Below are 25,699 nucleotides of genomic sequence, written 5' to 3' on the forward strand. Positions count from 1 at the left end.
AATTCGGCAACCTTCCCCTATATCAGCTCGTCCCGTGAGTTCATATAAACTTTTGTAGCGATATTTAGATTAGAGGCAAACTTTCATTATCTGTCGAGAGAAAGAGGCTTTACATCTTTCTCATATTTATTCTACACAATCAATACATAAAATTCGTGATAGGCGCGGAGGATGAGAAAAAGAGAACGGGACAAAGTCACGAGACGACACATGTGAAGGTGAATGCAATATTAGTCTTGGATGTTCCCTTGCTTACGGAATTCAAGTATTATCGCATCTCCGCGTTAAGGTCCACACCGTAAACAAGGGATCCTCAGATGTGTGGTCTCGGGGCCGGAAGTGGCCTAGCGGAGAGAACTCGATATGGATTCCCCTCGTCGTTTGCGAGGGATTAAAATGCGCACAGCGGCAGCAGCAGCAGCCGCGTATACATTAACGGACCCCCTCCCCCCGATTCTTCGAGAATTTTACCTACCCACGACGCAACCACTACCACCTGACAACAATCACGTTAATACTACAGAACTACCGAACCCGTCAGAATGACGGATTTCAGACTTTTTTATTTTACAATTACCGAAATCCTAAAAATACTTTCATCGGAGTTTATGGTGATTTTTAATTCCTTATACACTTCATATTATACTATAGTAAGTTATATTGTATTATGTGTATATTACACGTATTAATAAATCTGGAAACGGGGTTCGAAGTAGAGATGTTCGATTCCGATTCGATTCTTCAAAAGATCGATTCCCTTGGGTAACACGCCACTGCTATGTATAACACACACACTAGCGGCCAAAAGTATGGGACCAGGTCTGATAATTAAAGGAACAGGAAAATATTGTTCTACAAAGAGTTAACGAAGGTAACGTGTTAAAACTGATGGAAAGTGATCTGTATTGTATACCAATTCCGTAACTTTTATTTTATCGTAACAAAATAATCAGTTACTGTTCCATCAATCATGAACTCTGGTTCCACAGTTTTGGCCGTTGGTGTACATGTTAATCGACTCACAATCGATCATCCCCAATTCAACACTTGGGTACCAGAAACCTGCATCCCTTACCCGATCCTCCGCAATAAAATTCACAAATCTACGTGTGTTCTCTCCTCTGAATATGTTTAATATAAAATACAGAAAAGAAAAAAAATAGTGAAGAACCGTCAACACCCTGCCATAAATGGTACACACGCGCGTGTCCCGATCGTCAAGCATATTACAAAAGTCCTCGCATGTGGCACTCATTTTCACGCGATTCTGTCCCCCTCAGGATTGTCGGAGTAATCCCACCAAGGGTGGATTTCGGGAACGGGGTTTCGACAATTTACAGGGCGTACACGCCGCGAAAATGGCAGTGTTGCCTATTTTCGTACCGAAGTGTTTGGCCGCTATCTATCCCGTCGTCCCATGAAACAACCGGCGAACGAGCGAGCGAGCGAGCGAGCAAGCGCGGTGCCGCGGCGCGCTCGTTGAAAGTGAAAGGAGGTTGAATCGCTCTTGCCCGTCCACTTCTGCCCTGCGCCGCCCCGCTGAGGGAGGAGGGCCGCCCCTCTGCCCCCGTAACCACCGCTGATACCCCGAGCACCCCTCCGTCCGCCTCTTAACCCTACTTATTCCCTTCCCTCGACCCTGCTTACCCCCTCCCCAATCCGCCCGCCCCCCGCGGTACGCCTCGCCCCGCCGATCCACATTGCCGCCTCCGCCACCCTGTGGTGTGTTGTGCGCCCGTTTACGCCTCCTCCTCTCTTTTTCTATCGGTGGTCTTTCTCTCGCTCTCCGCGCCGCGATTCATTTAACCTCTGCCTTTTTCTCTTTTTCTCGATCGTCGTTTCCTCACCCCCTTACGCAGGACGCTTTCTGAGACCCGTTTTCGTCGAACTCGCCCTTCTAGATCTGGGACATTCTCATGGGGGGAGATTCGTAACTTAACGACGCCAACATCTTGCGTTCCGCCAGGTAGTTATGCGCGCCGTTCCCCTTTGTCAACCTGTATTTCTCGATTACTTGTTCGATGAGCACAAGATCACGACCGAACACCGTTTGGGCGCGAATGACGGCGGATAAGGGTGCTTAGAACAGATAAGCTTGTCCGCTCGAGTGTCGAACTATTCGTGACCACTCGACTTCCGAATGTTTTCGTTCGGGTCTGTCAATTTCTGGAGCAAGTTAATGAGATTTTCCTTTGTTTTCCGGTTTAGGAAACTCTTCCAGCGACGGATCCAGAATAGGGTGAAATCCCCTCAAAGAATAATACTTATTTTAATTTGTTTATGTTTGTGTTTTAACAATTTAGCCCAGAGAAGCTTAGGTTATCTAGAAATATCAAATTTTGTATATTTAATTTTTTTTGTAATTTCAGTATCGAGACCAAATGGTAGCCTAGTATACTCGTGAGTGTATGTTTATCGAACCCCATTGCTCTGTCGGGGGTTACGTTGTCGTCCGTTCTGACGAACAGTGCGTAAAGTCCATGCATCATCCAACACGATTCAGCAGAGTGGTGTCTTTCAGCAAGGTGCGTCGACCGACTCGCCGGGAATTCAGACAATAGTCGAGCCGGAGCCAATAACGAAACTTGCTAAACTTGACTTTCAGGTTGTTACTTTCGACCACTTGTTCCCCGGATCGGTCGCCATTAATGCCAGGCAGCAACACAGGCCACCACAGCATATTATGTAGGTGATTTTTCTCGCACACGTGCAGAATCACTTCGTGGCGTGGCCAATTTCTTTTTTTAAATCGTAAACTTTCGCCGTCATATTTCTTGCCGAGATTCTTATCCTGGCTGGTTATAAAACAATCGTGACACGTAATTGGACCGCGGATATTACGCATTTACAATCTATAAGGCACTGTCAGTTACAAGAAAAGATAAAACTTTCGTCAGAACCAACGAATTTTTTATTTTATTCCGAAACTAATATGACGCTTAATCCTCAACCTATAAAGACCACTCGTCTTGTTTGTTTGTTTGATTATTAAATAGTAACTTCAGACTACAGACGAATTTGAATTTTTCTTTCATCGTCACCACCTGGTGGAGAATTCTGGAAGCTTTTTTTCTGTACCTTCAACAGTGATTGGTGCACTGTAGTAATGGCGATATATTTGTACTGTATCGATGTTGGTATCGATACGAATTGATACCCAGACTATCGATGCACTTGTATATATCGAGAATAAAGTATCGATACTTGCAATTAAATTAGAAGTAATAAAATCCAAAAGTGAATATAAATCATTCACTTAAGCAGCTATTTACCAAGGGCAGATTCTCAGGTAACAGTGTGGAAAAGAAATCGATCAATCGCAAACTTTATAAAAAGTTCGTGATTGGTCCATTTTTCTTACGATCTGCTACCAAATTTCAATATTAATGGGTTAAGTTATCGATACTGGAATACATCGTCACATTAAATATCGATACAAAATATCAAAATTTGAATTGAAAAGTATCGACATTCGAAATATCGATAATGTATCGTCCATTATTAGCACACACTATTTCCGAAACGATAACAACAAAAAACATTCAGTTGTTACATTAAAAGTGTTACGCAAAGTTAGTCGTTCTAGAATTACTCATCTCCGAGACGAGTCGTTTGAAGTTAAGTGTTACAACATGAAACAGAACTCCTACACTTGCTCTTGTCTTTACGAATTACTTTCGAAACTGCCATTCTACAATAAAAATCAACAGTGTACTCGTAATCGAACCTCGACACCGTGCGCGTACAGTTCCCTCCTTTTCTTCCTTTATTCGTATAGTCGCCGTCGTTCTCTCACCCCAGGTCTCTCTCGCGCGGTGGCGCAGAACCGAGGGAGCCAAACGGGCGAAGCAAAACCGCGTGGTGGGATATCACGGCTAAACTTGACTCTCTTGGGCTACACACACGGCCGGCGCCGTTCCAAGGTTTTTTTTTTCTTTCGCTCTCTCCTCTCCTTATTGCCGTCCTACGAGTCTTTCACGTGGTTTCAGGCGTCGTAGGTGTTCCGTTTTGCCGGGGCATGCATCTTTCCGCCTTTAATTCGACGCCAGGTGCACCGAGGGCCTAGGAGGGAATTGCGACGCGGATACGCTTTGAGGCTATGGGATCGAACCCACGCTCGCGTAACATTGACTATTCTTCGAACAGATTTACTTTGCACCGTATATATATATATAAATAAACTGCCTGATCCCTTTCCCTTTGGCTTTTGAAATCGTGCAATAAGGAGAAATGATACATTACCATTAATCGACCGTGGTCAATTCTAGTCGCCATTTTTTTAGGTAGGTGGGGGGGGGGGGTGAATACTTGTCGATGATAATACGATTATTCTTGGGTCAATTCAAGCTACTTTCACTTATACCTACGACGATCGTTATGATCGTCCTCGATGTGTGTTACCTCGATTGTAATTTAAACAGCAGCCCCTTACTTTTTGAAAAGGGATTAAGATGAAGGAGAGATTGAAAATGGGCCCCTCCTTTTTATAATTTACTTGGTAGACCTGAGAGGTTAACCGATAACCCTTTAACGCCCAGACCTTTAAATAGTTATTTCAAAATTAGGAGATCTGTTGTATCTTGTTACATATTGAAGTCGAAAATATTGATATTAAACAGACTTACTTTTTTCGTTTTTTATTTATTTTCAGAGGGAATACTTGAATGTTTCAATTGAAATTATGGAGATTTACTTCACATCAGTGAGACTACCAATCCTTGCTTGAAAATTGTTAGATATTACTCTGCGACAGAATTTCACGTACTTTTAAAATGAGTGTTGCACCGGCACAACACTGGGCGTTAAAGGGTTAAACACCAAGTATTCGATAAATGCCCAATCAAGCGCTGTTACTAAATGATCGTTTGCATGTATGTAGAAACGAGTAAATATTCGTCGAGCAAGCATTTCATTGAGCATGAGAAAGTACCAAACCCGACAAATACTTGCTGAATTTAACGAGTACGTGTAACACACACGATACACAGGTAAACTCCGATTATTCCATTCGTTCCGTACTCGCATGACTGACTTCGTACTCTCCTGTTATTTTGATAAAACATGTGTTGCCCTGGAATTCTAACGACTGGCGAGTCGAAGCTCTACCAAAACGTACCTCGCTCGTCTGTTTACAAGTTTCGCTGGCGATTATGACAGGATCGATAACAAGTAAAATAGTCAAGCTTATTCGTAATCATTTACACCGAAAGTTTCACTAGTGATCGTACTGGACCACATGGCGATCGCGTTTTTTAAATCTTAAATTGAAAGTAAACGGATACACCGATGCATCTTCGTGATTTCTGATGGTTACATTTAAAGAATACAAATACAATAAATCCTTGATGAGTGTTCGGAGGCTCCCCGGCAGTTACACAGAAAGATCCCTAGGTGTACGCTGATTTTTTAATGAGGTTTACCACAGTGATAGAAAGGAATTCTGAAACGAATGATATTTGTTTCAGCAGCATGTGGCCACTAATTTATGATATATTTAATGTTCAGTGCTAAGGAGCCTTCGAACACTCATCAAGGATTTACTCTATTAGGTGTACCAATATGTGTTCCACTATTTTTTAATTGTGAGGGTATATTTTAAATTAAAAGTATTTTCTCGATCTTTCGTTGAGTGACAATGGTATAGCATGCAGAAAAAATCATTAATAATACGATGGTTACACAAAATTATTTATTTTTTACTTTTGTTACATACCGTAAGTTCAATAAACTAATGCAGTCAGGGGTAACTTTGGGGCTAACAAGTTAAAAAATTATCATTTTTGATTTTGCAGCTCTTTTGACGTACATTTTCACGTAAAAATCAACTTAATTCAACAATTTACAAAGCTTCAAAGTTACCCTGGCTGAGTCAAAGTTACCCCCAACTTACGGTACCTAGTCGGAAGAAGAAATAGCAATAAAAAAATTATCAAGCAAATTCTTGGTATTTCCTTTCATAACCACAATGCTAAAAAACGGAATTCGATGGTGTAAGTTGATTAAAGAAATCGCGAATGAAGTTTTGCATTAACCTAACATTGATCCTTAACCCGTTCGTTCCCACTGTTGCCATATGACTACGTATTCTGAATTACGAAATAAAATAGTATCATGTACTTTTTCATACCTGTAAGTACCTTTTAGTCTTTTACAAATAGTATTTGTCACAAATTTGAATATGCATAAGACATTATTGGCATTATTGGTCGTATTATAATATTTCGTTAACAATGCTTCGGATAACATTTTTCCTAAGCAAAAACTTGTTCCAAATCACCTCACGATTGACACATCTCAGGGATCTACAACACTTCTGTATTTTGTATACAACTGTGATGAAAGTGAAAAAGTGGCCAAGTGGCAACGAACGACAAACGGCATCAGACTGAATCAAAATGTTAAAATATTCTTGTGAATCATTCATACATGTCATGTAATATACAAAAAAAATGCAACAAAATATTTCTTTGTTAATTCTGAAATTATTTCAGAATCAAAGAGTTAATAAAGGCTTAAAGCGCGATCGGATAAGAAGGAATCTACCGTACCGGCCATAAAAGTGTCCATTACAGTTCACCGTGTATGTATTCGACGGCGACACGAATATTGCTATTAGTTCATACTACATTCTTTTCGAACACAATCTACCAAGCCGGCACGTGTCGCACACGCGTTTTCGTCGGATTAGCTCTGAATATCCCCAAGTACAATATCCCCTACTAGCAAGCCTTTCGATCTACCGGTGGCTTCGTGTGTGGGTGGGCAGCGTGTCGCGTGTGGGACGGCGGTCACATTAGCGTATCCGATATACGGGCCACGATTCGATCGTCGCCGATCGTCAAATATACATGCCAAACCGTGACACCGATGGTATTTACGAGTCGAATTCCAGTGGGTCGGAAACCCGCGGAAACTACGCAGCAGACCAGGGGGACGGGACTAGAGGGGGCATTGTTTCCTATAATCCTCGGCGAAGTAACAACCGGAAGTTTCGTGCGCGCGCGCGCGCACAGGACACAGAATTGCATTCGGGCACGTTGCCGTTTTCAAGCAGCTCTTGATTCCGTTATTACGCCGCCGCCCCGGAATTATCGATAAGTTTCACTGGCCAGCGGCGGCACAATGGGCGCTTTTGTGATGGGAAACGACAATGCGTGGCTCGCATTGTACGGCACCGAGCTGCACCGATCGCGCGCTCCCTTTACATCGAGTCCATTCCCATAAATAATGTCGTTTTCGTGTCACTTTTAACTGTATAACAGCTAGACATTGTTATTTCTGATGATCGATGTGATATTTCGTTTTTGCGGTTTTATGGAATGATTGTTGGCATGGAAACTTTTGGCTATGTATGGATTAAATTTAACTGGATAAGGGAAACCCATGAACGTTGACAAGCGCATTGGAATTAAACTTTGGTGGTTTATAGAGCGGCTCGAGACGAGAATAACGGTATTTTTCATACGTGCCCAATCGCCCTTTAAGGGTGGAAAAACTAACCTCATAGTCTAATGGGCACTTTCACTTTTTCGCGAATAACTGTCGAAATACAGGAGATAGAAAAGAATGTTTCAAACAAATAATGTTATAGGGAGAAATGTTTCAAACCTTCGTAAATTCGTTTTTTGCTCGAAGCTCGAGCGTCGGCAAAAAGTATCTGCTTCACAAGTTCCACGCCCCCCCCCTCCCAATTTTGGAGGATAACGCCTGGACAATAATCGTGTAGAGAGGCGTCTGTACGTCTGAAACAAGCTCTATCACTGTGCTAAATTTCATTAACAAGTCAGCGTTACACCTGGGGACTTGTCAGTGCTGCGAAACCTTCGAACACTCATCGAGGATTTACTGTAGTGCTCATTGTACTGTGATAAAAGAATCCTTAATCGCATTTCTAAAAACACTCATGGTGGAAAAATGATACGTCTCAACAGATTAAGAGAAGCAACAATTCTAGAAGAGAATAGATAGAAGATCTATGAACATAAACAGTTAGGGGGAGAAACTCAATGGATCAAAATCTGTTAGATTCTATTATTAGCGTTCGATATTGTTCCACGATTTATGCGAACCAGTGGTTCTTCTCTGGTTGCGAGGGGATTCTGCAAGAAGAGGATCGCGACGTTACAAAAGCGTTAAATACATCAACAAGAGACATAATTTATCCATCGATCGTTGATGGTGGAGAAACCGTGCACACACACACACACACACACAGAGACGTTGTCTCTCGTGACTTCGTTTATTATGCAACCTGCGAAGCGTACGCCCACCGGAAAACGTTTCATTTTTGCGGAATCAATGGCCGGACGCCGGGTCATCTTTTCCTCAGAGGCAGAGATGGACAAATTCATTATCTAATGAATTTCGAATAACGAATAAAAGATAGAAAAAGGTAATAAAAAAATGTGGAAATTCCAATTTTTATAATAAAATAATGTTTCTTCTTGAATCAACAAACCCTTGGCAAACGATTATTTAATTTTATTCACTATTTAAAGGTCAAAATGACGATCTGAGACACTGCTGCTTTTCACTATGTATTATTCGAATAAAATTCTGGAATCAGAATCAGCCAGACACGGGAAACGTTCGACTACTCGGCAAGCATTGTGCGACACGGTTCACTCGCATGGCGACATTAAACTGTTGCTGGCGCGCTTAAATATTGGGTCGTTAAGCATGAAACCACACAAATGTCAAAAGGCAAACTTTGACATTTATTATTTCTTGTTTGGCGCCGAATCTTGGTATCAGGTTAGGTTAATTTGAAAAATGCATCCTTCGCTGTTCATAAGTCATATTTGTTTGTTAAAATATTTTTGTTAGTTCTATTGGTCCACCCATTTTCGTAAAACAATGGGAAAGTCGAGAATTCGTGTGGTTTCCGAATATGAGCTCCGCCATGGGACCAAAGTATCGGAGACCAGCCTGTAATGTGAACGCTGTGTTTGGTGAAGGGTCCACTACTGAAGTAAACTAAAAAATTAAAAGGTGGGGATTTCAAGTTTGAATCAACCAAACCAAGAGTTGGGTACAATTTTCGTCGAATAATTCACAGTGAAAAGCAACAGTATCTAAGATCGTAATCTTGACCTTTAAATAGCGAATGAGACTAGATAATTGTTTGTCAAGTGTCTACTCATTCAAGAGTAAATCATAAAACTTGGAACTTCCACGTTTAATCATACCCACCATATTGGCTCAGTTGGCTCAAATCGGCAGAGTAAACATCTTATGTTCTGTTTGTCAAGTTTCATACTCAATGACCCAATAGTACAGGCATAGTGGTTCGGGGAGTGTTCAAGTTTCGCCTCCGAAAAGAGCGCGGTGTGTGCGTAGCCCGATGCTGGGCCGCGTGTGTGATCATAGGCGCTGATATATCCCGAGGAGAGAGCGGAAGAATGTCCCAAAAGGGAAACCGGGCAACTATGCACACTCTGTTTCAAAAGTTTAGGACTGTAACGGTCTGGACATTACGAATCGGGACGGGAAATGAATGAGAATATAGCCGGTACCTCGTGCGTTAGTTTCAGCAGTTTTCGGTTGTTACGCTAGATTTCATCTAGAAAGAATTTCGTTGTTACGTAATGGATGGAAAACAAGATGGCGGCGTGACGAGACCTCTTTTATAAGATTCCTCGAAACCAGGGATAAATATAGTTTACAAATATTTCTCATAGTTTAATTTTTGTTATCGCTGGTTTTGATATATTTACAGCACACGTGAACGCGTTAAATTCAATAAAGTGGCAGAGACTTAATGTTTGATTCGTGGGAAACAAACGGCCACGCCGCCATTCGTATCTTCGGAGAGCTCCGATTTTCTGTGTTTCACACACACGTTTCCATAACGATGACATCAATTGCAATTCACTTCGACTCTGTACAGTTTAATGTTTTTCACGGTATAGGAAGAATCGGAAAAATTCTAGATATTGTGCCATTGTAACCTAAATAGATTTCATACGGTCGTTCACGTCCCATCAACCCAGTAAAATCCAATAAATCCTTCATTTTATTCCGAGCTTGACCGTACCACGGCGTTTGCAAATCACTCCATAGAATGAAAATTTGCATAAACAGCCGCAGTCTCTAGTCGTAATAAGAAAGAACGTAAACCGTATCTCGATCGGTCCATCGATCTCGAACGGTAACAAGCCTCGATGACAATGTACGCTTTAACACGAGTGGCTGATAAAAGATACTTGTAACCGAAACTAAAATTTCCATATCAATGGTCGAACAATGTTCTTCGTTGTTAGGTAATTAGTCATCTGGCAAACAAAATAATACATTTTAAATTAATAATTTTATATATAAGGACTACTACGTTCTACTCACTCTAGTTGACACTCCTTTCTGTCGACTTCTAGTGAATGACGACTGTTTTATACAGTATTCTCTTCCTACAGTCGCATCCTTCGAGACTTACGAAATAATTATAGAGAAAAATGGACACTATTTCATAATCGTTTCAGTGTCTGGTAACTCGATTCTAACTTGTTCCTTCCCGTTGTTGGTTAGTTCAAAGATACATTAGACATACAACTACACGATTATAAAGAGGGTGACAGACAATGACTCTAGTGAGAGATTACTGTAATCGAAATTCTTTTTTCATTCTAAGCCGTGGTATTGACACCTCTGCTGCTTGTTTTTTGCGATTATCCAGGGTGGTGATTATGGAGAATTCAAAATATTTTATTACCAAAGGAAACTTTGTTGACCCTCGTCATATTACGCTCTTACCATTTTCACCACTTTTACCCTTTTTACCACTTTTACCACTTTTACCAGTTGTACTACTTGTACCATTTTTACTACTTTTACCATTTTTACCGTTTCTACCATTAGAACGGTGCAGACAAGATCTTCAGTAGTTCGGGAAACGTACCCTTGCGAATTTAAATAATTCATACGGGGTATCATGAACCATTTAGACTACTTTCACAGTTCTCTAGTGGTAATTATGCCACAACATTATTTCAAACGTAGCACACAAAAGCATTGCAACATTACCACTGTTGCCGACAACGATTTCGGCGATCTTTGTTATCTGTAAAGGACTGGCACACGCGTGCATAGGATAGATCCACGTGCAATGGGACGCGTGCAAGGCAATGAAAGAATGCAACCCACGTCCGGTTCGCAAGGTCCGCGGCGACGATAAGTACGCAGGAGCGCCGAACCCGAGACCGCGCGCGCGTATGTCGAAAAGAAAGGGAAACCCACTTGGCAAATCTGGTCCACGGGTCCAGTGACGTCAGGCCCTCCCCATAGAAATTAATGTTCGAGCACGTGACCGTAGTCGCCCACGGTTGGACCAATCGCGCGAGAGAAGTTCCCCCTACTCTACGCCGGTAACGCACGGGCCGACCGTTAGTGAAGTCATCCGCACATTGCGAAAGAACGCAAAAAAAAAAAACGAAAGAAAGACGAAATCGTCGGTCAGAAAACCTTTGCTGAATTTCTAGCTGCACAAAGAACATGGTCTGTCCATCTGACCAAAAAAAAAAGAAGCCTATGTAAACAGAATCGGGACATAAGCACAAGTATTCTGTTTTATTAAATACCTTTTTGTCAGTAATATATTGGCAGACATTACAAACTCATGTAAACATTGACATGACTTCCCTCATCGTTTCAAAACTCTCGACATTTTAAGAGTTTCTTTAAGTTGGTCACGGACGTCATTTTGGTCCCCAATTGGGACTCCCAATGTGTCTAGGGATATTTGAAGGATCCCGACGCGTTCTCTACCTTGAGCGTTATTTTTCTCCAACCGATCTTTATTCACTTCGAAAGTTGACGTTTCGTTCATAACGAAGCAATACATTAAGGCAGTTAATATGAAAGAAATTCGATGTGAGTTGATCAAGTCCTTCCAAATCTACGACCACGGATGTTTCTTGAGGACATTTTATACAACGAACTTGTCCGTCTACTATAATATAGAAGTCTATGGGCAAAACACAAATTACACAAAAAAAATGATATTACCCAAAAATTCTGAAGTTCGAGATCACGTAACAATTAACTGAAGTTTCTGTGCCATTGCTATTTAATTTTTGTATCAAGCACTCCAGCGAACAAGTTCGGCGGGTATAACCAGAGGACTCGAATTCAACCGCGCGGGGAAGAAAGAGACGTAGAGCAACAGCACACCGCCGAGAGAAAGAAATAAAAGCGACTTCGGCGAAAAGAAGACAGTGAGGCTCCACACTCAACGAGGGATTACACAATCCCCGCCTCAACCTAACCTTTCTCCCCCACCTTTGGTCGGTCGCGCGCGCGCAACAACGAAGGTAGGAGTCGAGCAAGCGGGCAAGGCAGCCAAGCCAGGTAAAGCAAACGGGCAGACAGGCAGGCAGGCAACGAGCAGGCAGCCGGCCAGGTATACCACCTTCTTGCAACATAATACAATAATTATGAAATTCGTGAGTTTCTAAACAGAGCCGCGCACTCGCGCCATGATTTCCATTTTGTCCCGTATTTTCGGATTTTTCCAAATCCACCCTCGACTTCTCTGTATAGGTAGGAAGTCAACGAGAATTGGGACACCGTTTCCAGGGATCCGATAGAATAGAGCCTCTGGGCAATAAAGTTTCCGTGAACTTCCATGGTCTTTCGAAAGACACATTCTGACGGTTGTACCCAATCGTAAAAGTGATCGAGTCTGGAAAATTTCGTAAAGAATGTGCGGGGGTCCAGGTAGCTTTTATTTTTACTGCAACGTATGGTTAGCGAGGTAATTTGGATAGCATGTACTGTTTTGTATTATATTCATGGAAGATCCATGGGACAGAATGAGATAAGAATAGCATTAATGTGTCCTTCGTTCGATAGGAATAGGGTGTATAAAAATGGCTACACGAATATGGAAGCCGTTCGGGAGGATCGTGCAATGGATGTTTCGTGTGTTTCAATTATTGCGATTTTTCAATCTTCCTGAGTAGGAAAGTGTAATATATGTACCAATATACAGTAACTCACAAATTTATTCACTAAAGGCTGTCACATTTCTTTCACCAGATTACGTACCAAAGTACGAATCTTATTTCCGAAGTAAGAAACATATATCACGAAAACATGATGAAAGTAAAAATCAGGAGGATACGTAAACAGAAATTGCAGAAAATTTTTTACACTTAATTGTAATTTGGAAAGTGCATGAACGAATATGTGAGTTACTGTAGCTGTGCGATCGAAAGCCACAAAGTTCTGTAATCGAAACAACAGAAACTGGAGAGTGCAACCTTAATATCATACTACTGGATCGTCACTTATTTTAAATATTGTTAATAAGTTTTTGAAATACAAATCAAGTTTCTGAAATACAAATGAATTTTCGTTAAAATCAAATGGAAGGTTTCTTTCTCGAAACGGTAACGCCAACAATATTTATGGACACTGGGAATCCAGAAAGACTCACGCAGAGGAAACAAATGTCCCTTGTGTGGTTCTCGGTAATCTGCAACTAATGAGACATCTATCACCCGATAAATTTCGCGAAGAATGTCCGCAAGATAATGAAAAAGAAAATAATTTCGTATGTTCCTCAGCATTCCCGATCCCTGGCCACGAAAACACGGAGATCAGTCATCTGCTACCAACATGTTAGCAATATAGTTTTATTGGACCCATTTACGAACAGCGTGTTCCCTGGACCTTTTTCTTTTGCCACTCGGAATTGTTCCTAGTTTTCGGCACTTGAATTGCCGTTCTTTTGTTCGTGCACGCCTTGTGTACACTTTGGGACTATACGGCGAAGTCAAGAAACCGCATAAAGTCACAACTTCCGAATTAATCAATTTTCGACCTATCTACCATAATACGTTTTTAAAAAAAATATAAAGATCCATAAATTGTTAAAAGATATAAACGATTTTGATTTTTTATCGAATAAAAAGTTTCTTGTCAATATTTACTATTGCAATTTCTTGTCAACTGAATATTGACTAACTTCTGTTTGAAACAGTTTTTTATTCAATTAAATATAACTAACTGATTTTCAGTCTGTTCAAAGCTGATAAAATTCTTACATAAGGAATTAAGACAATTTGTGACTATTTTATTAAAATTACTCGCCAATGTCAAAAGTAGGTACTACAGTACTGAATTCAACACCTAAACATCAAATTAAATAGCACGTGGTTGAAAAAAAAGCACAGATTTTTGGACTAAACTTTACGTTCCAATTTCAACAGAAATTGGTATATTGAATAGAAAGTTTAAATAATACTACAAACTACACTTCATTACTACCATTAACATTAAGCTGTAATAAGATATCTTTACACATTACTGTATATCTAAACTTTTTGTTCGCACTCTAGACTCCCATATACTTGTATATTGTATCCAAAGGGCTCATAACCCGTTCATAAATAAATATTCTTTTTTTTTTGATATTTTTTAAATACATATTAATTATATATAAATTATCATTATTATTTCAGGGACTTAAACTGGTATGATTTTGATACCGGCATTATGCCATCAAAAATTATACCGAAATCGATATATTACCGAAAACTGAAATAGATACCGGTATTTTTTCGGTTTCTATAAGGGTAGGGCTTATACAGAATAGGGTTATATAGAACGAAGGTACAACCGAAAATACCGGTATAATACCGGTATTTTATGTTTCGGTAGAAATTCCTGTATTATGTTAAGACAGAAACATCTTTAGATTTGACATTTTTCACTTTTGTCCATCGATCGACACACTGTGAGCCCGGTCGAGAATGGATCTAACCGATTTTGAATGCGCGCGCGCTCGGCCGTCGCGTCGGGGCCCTGGTGACCGCTCTGACTTTTACGACAGGAGGACGAACCCAGCGCGCGCAGTATCGAGAGTCGATGGGACCTAATCACGCACGGCTCGCGATTATTGTCCCCAGTCGAGGGGCCCCTCGAAGGGCCCGTTCTCGACAACGTGAAACACACGATTGGGAACCCACGTGGACGTCAGATGCAAGAGATTCGCGCGAGCCCCCAGGTCGATCGGTCCTCCTCGCAGTCGTAAACATCATTACTCTCTCGTTATTAGCTTTAATGGCCTGCCCCAACGGCCCCGCGTTTATATTGGCATCCTCTCTACGCTTTCCATCTCGGAGTAACCACCGATGGTCGCCCCAGGACTTTTCCAGGTTCGCTTTTGCGTCTGCCAATCACGCTCAACCGAGCACAGGGCCGCCTAAGTGGGACGGGGGGACCTCTGTCCACACAAAAAATTATATCAATTACGAGAGAGCTCGTGTATCGGGCGCGAAATCTTTTGGGTCGAGAGGGCATACAACGTAGAGGGAACGCACCTATACTGCGTATATGTTATTGCTATGCGGGAAAATTTTATCGAGGTCGTATAGAAGACAATTATTTTCGTATGAAAAAAAAAAAGAAATAAGAACACCGTTTCCGTGAAATGTACACGTTTGGTATTTACTACCCTCGTCGATCCGAATTATAGGTTGTATGCGTATTTCGGGTCAAGTTCGTGTTACTTTCGGTATGGCCGATATTAGTGGAGATCTATCCGGCTGAAATGGACTAAAAATATTCGATTGAGGTTTGTATTAACGATCGTGCAACGTTTTAACTACCAAAGCAGTCAAAAAGAGTACACTATAACGATGACTAAAATGTGTTACGAAAAAGTATTTCGTCAGATCTTTCGCGCAACCTTTGTTGCAACATGAAAGTGAAGAAATTAGTCAATTTATAAATTTGTATATTCTGCAAAAGTTAGTCATATCTATTGAGCCCTACAAAAGTAGATACACGTTTAACATCGACAGTTCTAGTACACCTTATTTTCCAGTACTTTTTTTAATTCGGAAATTACAATACAAAAGAAACTATTTTTACGGTTACAGGGCACATCAGAAATGTTTGTTCTTCGCTAATGTCAGATGACTTTAGGATTTCATTTAATTTCATCGATGAAGAGAGTAACGAAGATGAACTTTTGTTCCTGTTCATCATTAGTACACGGGGGAAAGAAAAGTCAAATCTGCACCGGCAGCCAACGTGTTAACACCGAAAAACAGTCAAACGAGTCTCGAAAAAAAATTCCTTAAATGTGGGTCGATCTGGCGGGAAATTCGAACGGCCAGTCGATGTATAACCGACATGGCCGAATGTAAATACTGAATCAGCGGTTTCATTAAGTAACATCGTTAAGTAATATTTAAGTAGCACACGGAGAGTGTCTTCTTTTTCGCGACGAAGTGTGTGTATGTGTGTCATAACGCCGGTTACTTTCGTCCGTCGAAAGCGGTCGGGAATTTTGTCGAGTCTAATTTCACTGACGAGGAGACGCCGCCGGTGAAAATACATTTCGTTCGTCTAATAGAAACTGTCAAGTCTTCGAAAGGCTTTCACCTGTCCCCCCGATAGGTACATTATGTGGACACACACGAGCGTCCTACCTCAAATTTCTAGATTTTGCTTGCGCAATTCTTACCGGTTCTGTTCGGAGAGACGCGACGTGATGCCTGGAAACGCCACGTGACAGAATCTTGCCTTTGTCCCCGAACAGAAACGGTTTAACCCTCGGCCAATGTGGACTATGGGTCACTGAAGACCCATACCTTAGATGTACCGATTTATAATAAATATTGTCTGTAATTTATATATTTTTCTTAGACCTTAAAATAATATAATTTTCGAAAATCATTTAGCACTGATTGAAGAAAAAGTTAAGAAATCTATGATATGAGAACAATAAAAGATAATAGTGTACAATTCGGTCGGTATTTCCAATTTTCTTTAAACTTTAATATGTCGAAAGGGGCTGTCTAAGGGAAAATATCAATTTAAAAAATGACGCGAACAATTATAAATACCTTTAATTTCAAGTTAAATTTGGTACCGAAACCTAACCTAAACGTCACTATAGATGCAGATTAAATGAAAGAACATAAGCTGTAAAGAGTAAAAAAGAGGTTTAATTGTTTATTTTCAAAGCGTTATATTGATCAGAGTTGGATAAAGCTAGTTTAATAAAAAAAAAAATAATTTCCAAAATTATTTGCGACATTTTTTAAAATGATATTTTGCCTTCTTGGAGAGCTCCTTTCAACATACTAAAGTTTGAAGAAAATCGGAGGTACCGACCGAATTGTCGGTGGAAAAATGAGAATTTTATCCGACATATGTATAACAGTAATATTACTTTGGGTCCAAATTGACCCGGACATTGTGGGACACGTGGGTGTTTTACAATCCGTTGTTCAAGGGTAGGAACGACTTTTTTCGTCATAATTATGTGAACACTGGGGTCTGTATGGTGATAATGTGATGCTTTGTAAAATATTATATGTTATAGGTTCGATTTATTACTTCATAGTAGCATAAGCTTTGTCCATCGAGCTTTACTATCCTCTAAACAATATTTCGACACTAACAAAATATTCGATAAGTATCTTCGTACTTATGAACGGGAGTGTACGTGTTTTTCGTAGAGACACAGCGAGCAAAACGTTTTTTTTTGTATTGACCCGGCTGGTGGATGCCTGAACGCCCCCAAAAAGATCCTATACTCGTCTTTAGCACGAAGGGAACAGATTTTATTTGGGTCATCCGAGAAGTTCGTGCCACGACGAGTACGAAGATATTTCCTTACAATCGAAAAGAATATATAAGTTATCGATTTTTGACGTTTACTGAAATGAATTTGGAAAACTGACATTTATTGGGAAAAATACCATTGATATGGTCAGAACTGAAAAAAATGTTTGATTACACGTAATACGGAAGAATTGACACTCATGCACTCTTCCGGTCATTTTGACCCGAACTCGACATTTAATTCTTAATTATGCATTTTATTATGGAAATTTATAAATTAATTTGACACCAATAGCTTCCATATATTATAATATGGACATACGGAGATATACTTCCGTAATTCGATTTTCATTCAGGTCTAATTTAGTCTAAATATAAACATTCGAATCACACCGAAAGTGAATGAAAACATCTCTCCGTCCGTGAAAAACGATTAAGGTGAACCTTGGGTGAACGAAACGACATCGTTGTGCCTTTTGAAGAAATAATTAAGACCGTCGTGTTCATTAGACAATGAAGAGAACCGGGCGCGCTATCCGTTGCATAAGTTATTCCGACAGTTTTTTCGTACAGTTATTATTCTTCGGACGGTATCGGTCGCTTGACCGATTGTCTCGTTACATAATTTTACGAGCGTGTTTAGCTTACGTTTTCAAAACCCGTACAGTACAAACAAGAGCTCTTCCCTCTCGGGTAGCTTTTTTTCTCTTACATTGCTGTTATTGCACGTACACACAGGTTCTCGTGGTTTCTATCATTTACCCAGGGCAAATATGTTACAAAATCGACGATCTCTAGCGATACTCGCTTTCGTACGTAATCGCCCAAATGATTCTTGCCGCTCGGTACGCAAGCCAGCTGGCTACTGGCGGCACGAATTATTTCGGCGGAGTGTATGTGTGCATTTGTTAAGTAAATTTTCCATTTGTTAGAATATTGTTACGGGGATAGTATACCGACTACCGAATAGAAGATCAATGCCTACTCTTATCACAAAAATAATCGAGAAGATCTTTACTGACATCAAGAATATCAATTCCATTAGAAGCGACAATTTTTCAGAAATTCTGATCAAAGATAGACCGTCTTTAAAAGTTCGAGTCCTGAACGATCAAATTAACTAATTATTTATTGCGTTGATCATAGACTGCAGATTTTATGCATTTATACTACACACGATTTTCTAGAATTCACTATACTTAAAAGTTTGATAAATTTTGAAGAAGTGTTTATGTTCTTTGGAACCTAGTAGATTAGTAAATACAGTAAACAGATCTTTGGTTTGAATCCAATTCATGTAAATTAACCTCCAAAAATCTATATTTGCATAAACATCCGCAGCCTGATCATAACTAATTCACTGTTCTTATTGTTGTTAGAACTGACCCTCTACTAATATAAGTATTAAAAGTTTACTAGATAATAAAAAATATTTTTAAACCGGAATAATAAAAAAAATAATAAAAATTGAGCGGGGACAGCACAAGAGGGGCTAGAACTTGGGTCGGATACGACCCGAACCGTACCATTAGAGGGTTAAATAAATTAATTATGTGTGTGGAAGAGCCGAAAGATCCACAACGATACTTCTGCAGATAATTTTTAATAGAATAAATCCTCAAAATTTGGACATGTAAACCCTCAAGAGCGAAATATCGTTAAAAATATATTTCACGTACGGAATCGTTCGACTAATTACAGTTCAACGCCGATATTATGCAGCCGAACAATTGTGCACGGCGTTTCATGGACGGTGTTTTTTTTTTTCGGTGAAATCGGACAGAAACGCGAAAGTGAAATAGTTCGACGGCGCCCCGGATCGCGAAAATGGGATAAGGACACACAGGGGGTGGGGGGCAGAAATTATTTCGCAGCTGCGAAACCGAAGCCGGAGGAGAACGAGAAGCGTCAATATTTGATCGCCTCGGTCCGTCAGGCATATGGCGCCCACTCGAAAATGGAATTAAAAATTCCGAATTGAAGTGTACCAAATCGGCGCGACGTCTGGTCCCTCTTAACGAATATAACAGCCAACCTGAGCCTATTATTTTACAGAGTATTAAAAAAAAGAACAAAGTTTCGCTAATCCTTTTGATGCTCGCGAATGGAACACGATCCACAACGGTCGCGCGGATATGCTTTGTTCCATTTACGAAGTAGGTATCGATTCTGTCGACAAGCAGTTCTCCCCGCGTAGAAAGACCCAATCGTACGTCGATGATTCCAATGGGACGAGATTTAAGTCTGTTATAATTTCAATTTCGGCCAATTTCATCTGGAGACTATAAATGGCAACATTTGACCCCCATAATACCCAAAAGCCGAAATATCGGTTCTGTGGTCTGTGCCATAAATACCTTGAACCGATATTCCGGCTATTCATATGCAATACAAATTATAAATTCTGATACAGAATCTGCCTAAAGTATAATACTTCCAACATTTTGTATGTGAAACAAAATACGCCTTACAATACAATACCAAAACAAAAAGTGTAAATTTATCTTTATATTTAGAAAAAGTATATTAATTTTAATAAATACCTTCAACAATGCATACTTTCCAAGGTACTTCTAGATGGTACACAGAAAAATTGTAAGGTACTAAACGGGTTAAGAGTGTAGTGCGTGTCAAGTGTCTAAATTAGGTTATAACCTACAGTTCAGTGTCGATTAGCTTGTCCATTGTCCAAACTTCGGCGTGGATTGAAAAACTATGTAGATAGTTTAGTTTTAGACTTGATGCAAAGGGTTTTAAGTTTCTAACGACTAATCTCACTGCCACAGTTTTCTAATCTCGTGGTAACAAGTGTGAAATACACTCGGCCTGGTGAGTTCGCACAGCATCCAAAGAGAGGATGGTTTTCAATCGACTCTAAAGCAGAGAACCGAGATGTAACACGCTCATTACGCTAAATGACGCTTGTTCTCTCGTATTCACGGGCCAGTGCAAGCAGCCGGTCTGTCTGTTGCAGAACCAGGGAGGGGGGGCAGGTGTTGTCGCACATTTACAAGTGTATATACTTTAAACCGTTGTTTCAACGTACCTCCCGATTTCTGCTAGTCTGTTGAACAATGTTCGCAAAGCTAAGCGCACAAACGCGATAATTAAGATGTACGACGCTTTGACTGAGAAAAAGGCTATGTAGTTGTAAGAAGGTTATTTTGAAATTTACATAACCTAACTTTTCAAGCGAGACCAACTATACCATCCATACGCGCACAAGAATCGATAAGTACAGTAAGAAACTGGCGAAAGTTACGCGAAACTGGCACTGCAGCGTTCGATACGCGTGAAAAATAGCACAGTTTGAACGCTTACCCGAAAGATGCTTCAGCGGCAGAAAAAATGTCTAAACAGCTTCAACGCGTCGTGAACAGTTCGGTTATTAATGCTGACTTCCAAAAGTTTTCGTATCGGAACAATGTCGCGCCGGAATACGACTCTGTCCTATGTTTTTGTTTGGTATCGGTGCTGTACTACCAATTATATATACATTTGGGGGACCTTTGAAACGCTGCCGTGTCAGAAATCGAAGGTACTTATCGATGCAATTTTAATGGCCGTCTTATCGACGTCGACGCGTGGTCCGAATGAACGTCAACGCATTATTCAGCCAACGGGAACATTAAACGAGCCGTTTATACCTAATCGGTCAAACTTTTATATGCTGACGGGTGGGTTTTAACGTTTCTGAATAGCGCGGGCAAGTAAGAAACTGCTTCCTTTCGTAAACACTCGCAAGCACTCTGGAAACTTTCCGCGTTAAGCAATCGCCCCCCAGTGCCGGTGCAGGAACGCCGTGGAAAACGCGGCGTGCAAAGGCGGCAATTGCGACAGAGCCTGTTTCGAGATTCGCTTTAATCGCCGGGCCTTGAGGGCCTAGACCCAGTTACTCGAATTGCATTAGACGCTTCTCCCGTCCCCCTAGCAATGAGGCCCCTCCTCTCCGTAGGCAGTCGCCGGTGTTTTCGGCGACACACGGTGACAACGACCACTGCCCAGAGACTTCGCGATCGCAGCGCCACACGACGACTTTCCCGTAAAATTTGCATTATTTGAAAGCGAATCAGAGTCCGTGCGTGAAAACCCACCTTCTCGCAGATGCATTTAGAAAACTACCGGGACGGTTCCACCGCGGAAAGGTGTTAACGTCCACGTGATTTCGAGTACGAAATTAATTACAGTGATAAGAAAACGAGCTCTTAATTATTCGTTTAGTTACCGCCAGTGAGTTTTCACCTTATTAGCACGTCCGTTGCGATACGGGACGCGGTCGGTATGATATGATACACACATGCGATTGTTCCTTTGGGTTTTGAAGATATGAAGAGGTTGTGTTCTCGAATGAACATTAATTTAATTCGTGTTGAGGGTGCAGTGTTTGTTTTATCACGTCTTTTGTTTCTTTTGAATATTTATATTTTGTAATCGGATGATCTTTTAAGTCTTGGAAGGCTAGATTCTATCGTACCGTGGCAGTCATAAGAACGTTAAATAGGAACACGTTGTAACGTAATAAAGCAGACTTTAACAGAGAAGAAGCAAACTTTAGCAATGGTAGTCTATTTATTGCCAACAGCACGTATACTGCATGGACTCAGAAGAACGGGTTTAAGAGTGTAAGTAGATATACTGTTAACATATATATGTGTTAAAGATTATTAAGTCACACTTCTTATCAATAAAGAAATATATATCTACCATTAAGACTACATGAATTCTGAGAAGATCTATTGTAAGAATATGGTATTCGTTTATACATATAAGTATACATAAAAATATGACTTGGAAACTTTCGTTTAACCGTCATTATTTAAATAAGAAAAATTTCAGCATGAAAGAGAATTGAACCGGTATCGATTTTCTGCTTTGTTGCAAGGCGATTGGCTGTTCCCTAGGGGGTTTATCTCTTCACTTGTCGAAAATCAAACAAATTCTATGGAAAGAAAAAACGTGTGCGCAGGGGTCTATCCACGGCGAGCGTGTTGGATACATCTATGATCGTAATCTCGATGTGCCAATACTTTCGTCCAGCACCGTATATCGCGAATTCCTTATTGCGTATGTAAGAACGGTTTGCCTAATCGGTCTCGTGTTCGAACGTGGCCGCGATCCACGTCGTCACGGAACGATATTAAAATTGACAATGGAACGCGCGTGTTCGGCTGTGCTGGATCAGGCGGCGAATAGAGAGAGGAAAGGAGCGTGGTGGTGTGTTCGTTCGGTCGTGTCAGAAGCGTTAGAACGACGAAAGAATTCGCGAGGGAAGACAGTATCGGTTGATCGCTTCACGGTGTGTAATAAGGTTAAGTTCGTAGGAGCGTGATGCGAGAACGGTCGAGCGCGAACGGACACGGCCGAAGTGTACCGAAAGGGGCCGAGGTTGACCGAACCGCGGCGAGAGAACAGCCGTGTGCACGCGTTCGCGCGTAAACGACTTTTGACGTATCGGGTAGGGTACGTGTACGCATAAAGATATTGAATAAGAGATAACGGTAAGGTTGATAATAATGTGGTAACATTTAACGTACGGCCTGATACCGGGACAAAGAGAGAGAGGGTTATTTCGGTCGCTCGTTAACACGCGGTGAAAGTAAATATAATCGTATGTATTACAATAGAATTTGACTGGGGACAAGAATTCTACGGGGTCCCCTCCCAAGTCAGCGACGACTATTTGCATACCGGCGATATTTCGTCAGCCGTCGCGCGTGGCCATTATGAACCTGTTACCGGTCATAAAATAGAAAAGCCACGGGGATGGTTGCGTACACTGATCTATTAAAATTTTCATGTCCCCCTTCGAATCGACAACCACGGATGCTTCTAGCCCGCTGGGGACCTGTTACATACACGCACGTGTGCAGAGAAACGCACGTCCCACGATCATATTGCATAATTGAACATCGAAGTCTACTCGAGCGCATATTACATACGCGTGTGTGCACGCGCTTTCGTTCTTTCAGAGTCTCTGCATAAAACGTCGCGACGAAAACGACGACGACGACGACGACGACGGCGACGACGACGACGGCGACGACGACGACACCCGCATGCAACGCTTTCACATCCCAAAAAAATGAGCACCCATATATCGTCGGCCGAATAAAATCTGTTTGCGTAACACGCCGCGGCGAGATTCCTCGCGTCGCTATTTACCGTTCTCATCATTCCGGCCGGTTTGTCTTCGATATTTTCGCGATACTTTTGAGAGTAAAACGCATGCCGCAACCCGGGTAAAAACATACGCGGTAACAAGATATACATTCTAAAATGATGTTAAGATTGATGGCGATGGTTGGTCGTTTCTCTAAATAAAATCGTTCCTCTATCACGTGTCGTTTGTACTTCCGTTTTAAAAACTAAATTAAGAAAATTCTATTTCAAAAACTATACATAACCTAATTTTACAACCAATGTTCTACAAGGACGACAAACCATTCCCAACAACCCGAAACCCGCGAATTAAAGAGTAATAATAGTAATAATAAAAGAAACTCACCCTCAAGCTTCATGCCGACCTCGAGGCACTTCTGGAAACGGCAGAACGGACACCGTTTCCGTTGCGTTTTGTCGATGTGGCAGGACCTCTCGGCGACGCACGTGTAGACCTTCTTGTTCTGGACGGTGCGCTTAAAGAAACCCTTGCAGGACTCGCAGGTGAGCAGCCCGTAGTGGTATCCGGAGACCTTGTCCCCGCAGACCGGGCATAGCTCCTCGATCATGATGTCCTTGGTATCAGGGAAGTCGGACGGACATGGTATCGAGCCAGTGACCACGCCAACCCCGACCTGGCCCAATCCAGGATGACAGATGGTACCAGATGGTAAAGAGTAGGTGGTAGTTGGAATGGCGACATTGCCGCTTACCGTTGCGGATCCGCCGCCTCCGCCTCCTCCGGTGCCGCTGCTACCACCGCCGCCAGCGGCGGCGTTTCCAGCGGTGGGCCCACTGCCGCCAGCGGCACCCGCACCACCGCCACCAGCGGCGCCCGCACCGCCGCCACCACCGCCGCCACCCGTACCTCCGGGCCCGACGGCACTGGCGGGCCCGCCGTTATAACTGCTCCCGGTACTCTCGAGGGCCGTCGACGTTCCGCAACCGCCGCCGCCACCTCCAGCGCCGTTAGCCGCACTGTTGCTGCCGCCATTGCCTCCGGTGCCGCTTCCGGCCCCTGTTGGCGAGAACAGACACGTGTACACCTTCTTGTTGCCACAAGATCCGATCTCGAGCGCTGAAGATGCGTTGCATCCACCGGTTCCACCACTGTTGTTACCATTTCCACCGCCACCTCCTCCACCACCACCACCACCACCTCCTCCCCCACCTCCTCCTCCTCCACCAGTCGGCGAGAACAAACACGTGTATACTTTCTTACTACTGCACGGCGAGCTGTTGCGTTTGAAGAAACCCTTGCACGACTCGCACGTGAGTAAACCGTACTGATAGCCGGACATTTTGTCCCCGCACATCGGGCAACGTTCCTCCAACGCGGTAGAGTCGAAAAACGCCGCGTCGAAGCTCGAGATACTACTCTGCGAGTGGGACTGACTGTGAACCGATAATTGTTGTTGTTGTTGCTGCTGTTGTTGCTGTTGTTGGGACTGCGACTGGTGGCACATGGTGGAGGGTGGACTCTGGGCGCAATTCCCGTATGGCGAGGAACCGTAGTGCGGTTGCTGTTGCGCTTGTTGCTGTTGCTGACCGGCACCGGCCGCACCTTGGGGACTACCCTGCGGGCTCAGATGGAACGGCGACATATTCAGGGATATCAGGCCCGAATGCTGCTCCATCTCCAATAACATATCACCCTTGCGCAATCACTGCACGGAGGTACGTGCTCCTGGCGTATCGGTTCATATATGAGGTAGCCAACGAATGCTCGTTCGGTCGATCTGACGCTAGAGCGATGAACATATATTTGCCATTTGGAGTATGAGAATAGTTGCAGATTGTTATTTGCTGCGTTTTCGGTTTTCGATGCGTGTCACAGACACGCATACACACACGATGCACCCGAAACTCGTGTAAGGTCGTGTGGTTACTTGGGGGTGTACTAGAGTATACCACCGGTAACGTATGAAAATACGACGACGATGACAACATAGACGACACGGGA

The 25,699-nt window shown here is 42.0% G+C and overlaps 1 protein-coding gene across 1 annotated transcript in view; it reads right to left on the bottom strand.

The window, feature by feature from the left end:
- The window catches only part of LOC107186626 (nuclear hormone receptor FTZ-F1), a 31,303-nt gene extending 5,918 nt beyond the window's left edge, over positions 1-25,385 (bottom strand). Inside the window, exon 1 of the mRNA XM_015574524.1 lies at positions 24,083-25,385. Coding sequence (XP_015430010.1) covers positions 24,083-25,385 — 1,303 coding nt within the window. The remainder of the gene's footprint in view (positions 1-24,082) is intronic.
- Between the last annotated feature and the right edge of the window lie 314 nt (positions 25,386-25,699).

Source organism: Dufourea novaeangliae, unplaced genomic scaffold (assembly GCF_001272555.1).
Source record: "Dufourea novaeangliae isolate 0120121106 unplaced genomic scaffold, ASM127255v1 scaffold65, whole genome shotgun sequence".
Lineage (NCBI taxonomy): Eukaryota > Metazoa > Arthropoda > Insecta > Hymenoptera > Halictidae > Dufourea > Dufourea novaeangliae.